The 9065-nt window shown below is 34.5% G+C and overlaps 1 protein-coding gene across 4 annotated transcripts in view; it reads right to left on the reverse strand.

Moving 5' to 3' along the window:
* The window catches only part of STAG1 (stromal antigen 1), a 232057-nt gene that overhangs the window by 72258 nt on the left and 150734 nt on the right, over positions 1-9065 (reverse strand). For all 4 annotated transcript variants that reach the window (XM_014450946.2, XM_023749568.1, XM_023749567.1 and 1 more), the window contains 2 exons: positions 6733-6847; positions 2692-2809 (listed from right to left, as the gene is read on the reverse strand). In XM_014450946.2, the coding sequence (XP_014306432.1) occupies positions 2692-2809; positions 6733-6847 (233 nt within the window). The remainder of the gene's footprint in view (positions 1-2691; positions 2810-6732; positions 6848-9065) is intronic.

A 9065-nucleotide genomic window follows, 5' to 3' on the forward strand; every position in this document is an offset into this window, starting at 1 on the left:
AGTCTTAAAGCTACTGTGATTTAAATTGTAGTCTTTGATAATGTGTCTGTTTTCCCAAATCATACTCCTCTATCTCCAACTGTTAACTCAACTTTCACCCACTGGCACACCTAGCACACTCTACCTACCTAAAATATAATAATTTCTTATTAATCTTAAAAAAAAAACAAGTTACTAATAAGATTTTTTATCCTAAAATATAGCAAAATACTGGCACAGAAAATTGATTTGGATGCCATTCCATGCCAGAACTTGTATGTGACACAGCACACCTTTGGACAAACACTTGAAAAAAGTTGTGTTCTGACATAAATACGGCCTTGCACTTGTTATACATAATTTCCCCAGCCTTGCCTTCCCAGATTCAGTCATACCCTAAAACTATGATTTACTTAACCCCCCCGTTTTATAACTCATTTTTCTAGCTAAAATCAAACCAACAAACCCAAGCCAACTTTTATTTTATTTTCTTGACTGAAAATTAAATCTAATGCCAACTAAATTTGAAACACAGCAAAACAACTGATAGTACAGTTATTTTAATGAGGTTAAATCCATCTAGAACACCTTGATAATTGACAGACTTAGCAATTACTATTTACTGACTTACACATCTTATTTAAATGAGAGTAAAAAGTTAACAATACCAAAGCATACCTCCTTGGCTCTTCCCTTAATTTATATCCCCTGCCTTCTTTCTCCTTGGAAATAACCTTATAAAGCATGGGGTGATTAAAAAAAAAAAGGCTTGGAATCACAATAAAGAAGCTCTAACCCACTGATAATATACAGATTCTGTAGCCACAAGCAAAAGAAGAAAAATGGATGAAACACTATGCTACGTACTTTGTTCAAGTGTTGATTGGGCAGTAGTAATTAGAAGGGGAATTGATTTTATTAGAGAATATATTAAGATTAGTCAGAAATAGAATGAATGAGTGAACTTAGCAGGAATGTATACAGGTAAAAAAGGAAAACACACAGAATATATGTTCATATTCCTGTGATCACAAATGTGAAAGAAATTCAGAGAACAGTTAAGTCTGACGTTGTAAGCATAAGGTCCTGTCAACTTAGTAATAGGACCACCTTTTTACCAAAGATATGGAGAAAAAAACCCATGCAAATTGAGTATTAATAATCAGAGGTAAAGCCAAATGTACTATAACTTCCATCTTGAAAGAAAATCTGGGAAAAGTCTGGGAAGGATTTGTGTTAGATTAAGAATGAGGTTATGAGGCAAATATTTTTAGTTTAAAAGAGGCAATTTGGGCCAGTTTACTGGAATGTATCTGGATATGATGCATACCATTTGTTTCTCCCATTAAAATTTGTCAAAGCCAGAGTAGATAATGCCAGTTACCATCACTACTAGGAAAGAAAATGGGGGACTTAGCCAGAGTGGCTCAGTTGGTTGAGTGTCATCCTGTGCTCCGAAAGTTGCTGGTTCAGTTCCCAGACAGGGCACATACCTGGTGATGGGGCACGTAAGAAGGCAAAGGATCGATGTTTCTCTCTGTCTCTCAGCATGTCCTCGGATGAGGATTAAAATAAATAAGTAAGTAAGTAAATAAATAAATAAAATGTGCCAACTTTTTTTTTTTTTTTTTTTTTAAAGAAAGAACACTGGGAAGATGGTCTCCTGGTGACCCATTTGGGTAGTTTACTGCAGGAGATGGCTCATTGTGCTTTTACTTTATTTATTTATTATTTATTTATTTATTTTCATTCTGCTTTTATATCCCAGAAGATTCTGAACCATATAGAACAACAGGGAAAGCAGAACAGAGAATAGTTTAATCACATTTAATCCTTACAACAATGTAAGATATATAGGGAAAATAATCTGTTACAAAGGAACCTAATGGTCAGAAAAAATGAGGACCTCAGTCACAAAGCATAGAGTTAAAAATCTGAATTTATTTATTTTAATTCTGAAGTCTATGTTCACTACAAGCCTCACTTACATCAAAGTATCATCTACATTGCAGGAATGTTGTATGAATTAAATGAAACAGCAGTTCTTTAAAGCACTATTGTGAGCTAGTTTGAAAAATAAACCATAAATAGAAAAATGCATTTCTAGTTCTGAGGAGTGAATATTCACATAAGCTTTAGGAATATAAATACTTTATTAAACATACATATCCACTTTGCTGTTCATGTTATTATGCAACATGTAATAAGATACATACTTCAGAACTTATCCTATAGCAATAACAACTCCCTATTTCTTGCATAGCTAGGTAAATGACTATTTTTTACTTTCTGATTTTAATAATTAAGAAAATATAACAAAGGGGTATGGTTCTAGTCTAAATTTTTTGTGTCAAAGGCTTTTCCAAGTTCACATACAAATATAGCAAAAAGATCCTGGATGCCCCACACCCCGTTTTTTTTACAGTATGTCAGTATTTTGTGTCTCAAATCAATACAATGAAAACTCGTTTGAACATTACCAGACACATGGATTTTAAAAAACTTTTGTGGCATGGTAGCAATCTTAATCCAGAAAGGTGTTAAAAGCTATTGACACATCCTTACTTGTTACAGGAGACAAACTGTTCTTTTTGCAAAAAGACACACAGCATTCCTGCATACATTCATTTTTAAGATGTGGGCTATATAGGATGGTATTATTATTAATGGATACCATAACAATTAGTAAACCAACTTGTCACAATACTATACCTTCCTCTCCTTGAACAGGTTCTTCTAATAGCAACTCTGTCATACATTCCCAGTCTTTCAACAGTTCTTGAGAACTCTCCCACAAACTGTCCACCAAGTAGGCTGCATGTTCGTGCAACTAAAAACAACAAATCAAGTGTGACTGAAGAACATTTAATGAAGAAACTACTAATAATATTTGAGCTAATAAACCATTTTCTTCATAATTAAAATGGCTTGTTCACAATATTTCCAATGTATTCCACTATCAATGGAATGTATTATGTAGACTCAAATTAAAAAAAATTTATATAGTAGTAAATGACATCATTTATAGACAAGGAAAAAGAATATGATGAAGAGAATACCTGAAATTATAAACACTTTTCACTATTCTTGGATTGTCTCTTCTATTTTTAAAAATTTATTTATTAAAGGAAATCAATTACTTTCTCTGCGAATTGCATTTGAAACTTTGGTACCAGCCTAAATACTTACTTTATATCTTTGTCACCTTTGGTTAAGGTCAAAAGTTAAAGTTACTCCATCTCTCTTTTCTACTTTCATGTCCATTTAACTTAATGCACTCCACATTCCACTTCACCCTCCCCCCATTTTTGCTGTTCGTTACTTTTGACAATTTTCTTGATATGTACCCACAATAAACAAACACCAAGTTTCTCATCTAACACTTCATACCAAACTCTCTCCCACTTGTTAGCCATTAAACCATGACGATTACTCCAATAAAGCTCTTCAGGGAAGATAAGCAGAGAAGGTGTTGGCATTGTTCTTGTTTCTGCTACTTACAATTAACTTCTCCATCCTTGCATAAAAATGATTCCATCTTTGAGGCTCATATATCCAGCTAAACCACTTTGTAGATAAGTGTTTTCCAAGCTACAGATTGCAACCCATTCATTGTCTGTTAAACTAATTTAATGCATTGAGACCAACGTTTCAAAAATTGAAACAAAGTAGAGGAGTACAAAGCACATCGAAAGATAAGTACTATTTTCTATAACTCTTATTTCAGTTATATGTGCTCGTACTTGGTTTTCTCATGAGTAATGTCCCCAAAATGTAGAGCTTTTTAGATCTACTGGTTGTCTATTTGATAGCTTGGCACATTTGGCATGAGTTGGTTTTCTTCCTCACATGCCAATTCCACTATTATTCTTAACTTCAATGTGCATTTTGATGATCAATTTAAAGTTTTGCTTCATTTGACCTTCACAATTCTATACTTCATTTCCACTGCATTTCAAATCTCACATTCTGGTTCTTTAAATGCCTCATGATATCCATATCCACACACACACACACACACACACACACACACACACACCAGGTCTCCTGATTAGATGGCAGTGATGGGTGTACACTAGTATAACAGAATAAGAAAAGAGATTTTAACAAAGAATGTTTCTTGTGAAACATAGGAGATCATACAAGACAATTTTATGATCATGAATCAATTAGAAACACTTAAATATGATTTGCAATTGCTTATGCAGCTGACAAGAATGCCATAGAGGAGAACTAGGAAATATATTTTAATGTTCTTGTAACACTTTAGTAAACAAAAAAGTAAAAACAGGATATAGTAATACCATTTAAAAATAAAGCAGCAATACATGTTACAAATTATAACTTTAAATAAAAAACAAAACTGCATAAAACTACTGTACTTATGCCTTTTAATATATTAAGAAGAAAAAAAAGTCTTTGGGCTTTCAGAGATCTAAAACATTTTCCTCAATTAATAATTAACCTAGATCATCATATTCCCTAAACTTTTCAGCAAATAATTTAAATAGTATTTGCATGTCTCATCCATATCAATTTTTGAATCTGTTGTTACTATTAAAGTCAAATTTTCATACTGCATTGAATTGCTGCATAATACTTTGAATCCTGTTCCTCTAAATCCTAAGGAGGCTAAGGGTATAGTTTGAAATGGTCTATCACAAGAATGGTATTTACTGAGTATTTAATGTTTTATCTTAAATATTCACAATCGTTAAGTATTTTACCCACAACATATACTTGCTTTTAAAGAAAACAATGATTTAAACCCTTACTACAAAGTGTAGTTCCTTGACCAGAAGCATAAAAATCACCTAGGAGAGCTTGATAGAAATGCAGTACCTCAGACCCCACCCCAGAGTTACTGAATCAGAACTGGCATTTTAACAATACCCCAGGTAATTTGTATACATATTTAAAACACTGTTCTTAAACATATCCTTTACTCAAATGCAACTCTCCAGCTAGCTTTGTTTCTGACTTTATTCTTGCTCTATTCATACCCAATTTACTTTAAACAAATTGGTAACTCCACTATTTTTCTGCTCCATTTTTCCCTAACACCAACTCATTCAACTGACTCACTTATTTATCTCGAATTTTATTTTTCATATATGCTGACTGTCCCTCTCTCTATTCCTACAGTTTCTCCAGCACTTTCAAATTTGAGCAGTTAATAAAACCTTTTAAGTTTCTTTTCTTCCAGGACATTCCAACACAAACCAAAAATACTTTATCCAAAGTAAAATTAAGAGTCCCAAATTTCTAGATTTTTTCCACTTTCTTTACTACCCTATTCCCACTCATTTCTAAGCCAAGTAGCTTATTCAGTCAGGTGCTCTTTAGGTTTAGCTTGTCATTCCCCAGTGTCATAATAGTAATAGAAAATACAATTGTAATAACAAAAAGCATGTTAGTGCACAAATCAAAGTTCACTTGTGCAAACACATTGATAGATAATATATTATGAATATTAATTACAAAATTATTTAGGTAATATTGCTATAGAGCTTATAAAAGTAATATTACTCAAATATTTTTCTTTCTCATTAAATAATATAATTTCAAACAAAATAGAATAGTTTTAATCCTTGACAACTTTCACAAACTGTTTAAATAATTTAATTTAAAAATTACAGTAAAAAACTCAAGAAAAACACAAAGCAACAATAAGTATGCAGTACTGCAATACTGTAATAGTTTAAAAATAGTTTAAAATTTTTTCTATATTCAGTGTTGATCCACACCTGCATATCCTATCCTATATAATAAAAGCCTAATATGCTAAGTGTCCGACCATTCAACCAGTCGCTATGACACGCACTGACCACCAGGGGGGAGATGCTCCAACCAGTAGATTAGCTTGCTGCTGGGTTCTGGCGGATCAGGACTGGGCGATATGGGCCGAACACACCCTGGAGCCCTTCCACTGTCCTTCCCCGGCTGACCAGCCCTGATTGGCTCCATTGGGACTGGGTGAGATGGGCTGGACACGCCCTGGAGCCCTCCCGTGTTCCCTCCCCGGCCCCAATTGTGCACTGGTGGGGTCCCTTGGCCTGGCCTGCACCCTCTCGCGATCCAGGACCCCTCGGGGGATGTTGGAGAGCTGGATTTGGCCCAATACCTGCAGGCCAGGCCGAGGGGCCCCACCAGTGCATGAATCCGTGCACCGGGCCTCTAGTATACCCATAAAAGGTAGATTACTGATTCCATAATCAGGCAATCTATGGAGGCAATTTGGTAAGAAACAGGCTTATTTTCATTTGATTGAAAAACATCAATTTGAGACAATGGGGGACTTGGGCCCAGGAATAAAAATAGTGGCCAGAAAGATTAAAAAAAAAAAAAAGGTAAAAAGAAAAAAGCAGAATTTTCTCTCTTCTAACTGCTTACTTTTCTTACCCTGACATGGAAAATTCCACAAGCCCACCTTTTTAAAAAGTCTGTCTTTTCATGCAAACCCACTTTGCCCCCAGCTTACAAAATCAGCCAAGCAGAGCCACTTCCCCAATCGCCTTCACCCTCCCCACAGGCAGTTCAGAGGACCTTCCTTTCCTCTGTGCTGTCTCCTTTGTGCTCAAGCATATGCTTAATAAAATAGGTATGAAAATTACACTGTGGTTTCTCCTTCATTCTTGGGAACCCAAGAACCCAAATTCTGGTACAAATTAACTATAAAAAATTTAATGACAATTGTATTTAATTTGAATTCCAAAACAAACAAAAAACAAAATAGTTATGTTTAAAATTTACCTCACTTTCAAGAAAGAAAAGAACCAGCATCCTAATGAGATTCCCATTCGGACTGTTCCTTCCCCTCCTTTTTGCTAATGCTTCTTCTGCTTGTGGGTCATGTCTGCTAAACAGCCTGGTAATAAGTAACAAAACAAGAACATCACAAATTTATATAGATATAAATTTTAATCTTTTCCTTCACTGTACAAAAATTATTTTGGTGTGAATAAATACATATATATATATATATATCAGAGATCAGGTTACTGATTTATTTCAACACAAGTATGTAATTGATATTTTTATAGATAAAAAAGAGGTTAGACCTGAACAATTTTACACAGTTCAACCATATATAAAGTGTAAAAGGAAGCTTTTTTACTGATGACTAATTAATGTTCAAATACTTATAAAAAATAGAAACTATTTTTTTCTTATATGAAAGATATATAGAGTATATAATTTTAAAGTTCTACTTCCTTAAATACTGATTTCAAAGTAATTACAGCATTTAACCAAATGTTCCATCAATAATTTAAAAATTAATACTTTTAGTCATTACTTCTTGCATTCTTTTGTACTTATTAGCCTATTACCTAAAAACAGTACTCAACTAGCTCAATAGTATTGAGTAAAATGACATAAACATTAAATTTATAAATATATCACTCAGCAACAAAACTTCTAAAATATGACAAAGAAATGACCTCAAAATTTTTATTTGCTAATAAGATTTATTCTAACAAAATTTAAAGACTGCCAAAGGTGCCTTAATCCCAGGTATGGCTCCAGGTAAAAGGGATATAACAGTGAACAAAGACAAAATGGCTGCTTTCATTGAGCTCTCGCTCTGGTGGATGAAGATAAACAGATAAATATATAGTTTTCTCAGTTGTTATAAGGAAAAATGAGGAACTAGGGATGGGGATATGGAGTGTCCTAATTTAGATATGGACATCACAATGGGCCTATTAGAGGACAGGCTAAATAACTAAAGGAAGAATAATTTCAGGGGAGCAATAGGAAGCAGCAGCTTGTCTGGGTCTAACCCCCTGAACCTGTCTTCAAGGCCCCCTTGTTTCTGACTCCCAGTGAGCTAAAGCAGCCTCACCTAGCTCTTCTGTTGCTTCTTCCATCTAAACCCTTCCTTGTTTCAACAGTTCCAGCTTAAATAAACATACTCTCTCAAAGAAAAAAATTTTCAAGTGTCATAAAAATAAATCAATCTCAAGTAGAAAATTAGTACAGAGAAGTTGAATATTTGGATAGGGGCGGAGATAGTTTATGGCAGGGGGAGAAGACTAGAGTATTATCTTGAAGTATATTGGCATAGCTATCATACTGGTTTAAAAGAAAGTTTTCCTTATTTGAGTGGCTTTCAGAGGGGAACAAATGTACAAATTTGGATAATTGCATTTACTGTATGAGGTACTAAGAAATTAGCTAATATTTAAAACATTAAAATGTAGAATTTTTGATGACATTAAGATATTCATTTCACATACATTTTACTATTTTTTTTTGGATACTTGGTTAAGCTCATAAAATAGACTACAAACAACCATGAGTGTATGCACATGCATGCATTTTAAAAAAAACTTAATCATGGCCCTGGCCAGATGGCTCAGTTGGTTGGAGTGTTCTGTACACCAAAAGGTTGTGGGTTCGATTCTCGGTCAGGGCACATGCCTAGGCAATCGATGGATACTTTTCTCTTTCTCTCTCTCTAAACCTCCCCCTCCAAAAAAAACCCCCAAAACAATCAATCAATATATCCTCTGGAAGCCAAGAGACATATGAAAACATGCTCAAAGTCACTAATCATCCGAGAGATGCAAATCAAAACAACAATGAGGTACCATCTCACACCTGTCAGAATGGCTATCATCAACAAATCAACAAACGACAAGTGCTGGAGAGGATGTGGAGAAAAAGGAACACTTGTGCACTGCTGGTGGGAATGCAGACTGGTGCAGCCACTATGGAAGGCAGTATGGAGTTTCCTCAAAAAGTTAACAATGGAACTCCCATTTGACCCAGTGATCCCACTTCTAGGAATATATCCCAAGAAACCAGAAACACCAATCAGAAAGGATATATGCATCCCTATGTTCATAGCAGCACAATTTACCATAGCTAAGATTTGGAAACAGCCTAAGTGCCCATCAGCAGATGAGTGGATTAAAAAACTGTGGTACATCCACAATGGAATACTATGCTGCTGTAACAAAGAAGGAATTCTTACCATTTGCGACAACATGAATGGAACTGGAGAGCATTATGCTAAGTGAAATAAGCCAGTCAATGAACGAAAAATACCACATGATCTCACTCATTTATGGATAATAAAG

This window comes from Myotis lucifugus, unplaced genomic scaffold (assembly GCF_000147115.1).
Source record: "Myotis lucifugus unplaced genomic scaffold, Myoluc2.0 scaffold_8, whole genome shotgun sequence".
In the NCBI taxonomy this organism is placed as follows: Eukaryota; Metazoa; Chordata; class Mammalia; order Chiroptera; family Vespertilionidae; genus Myotis; species Myotis lucifugus.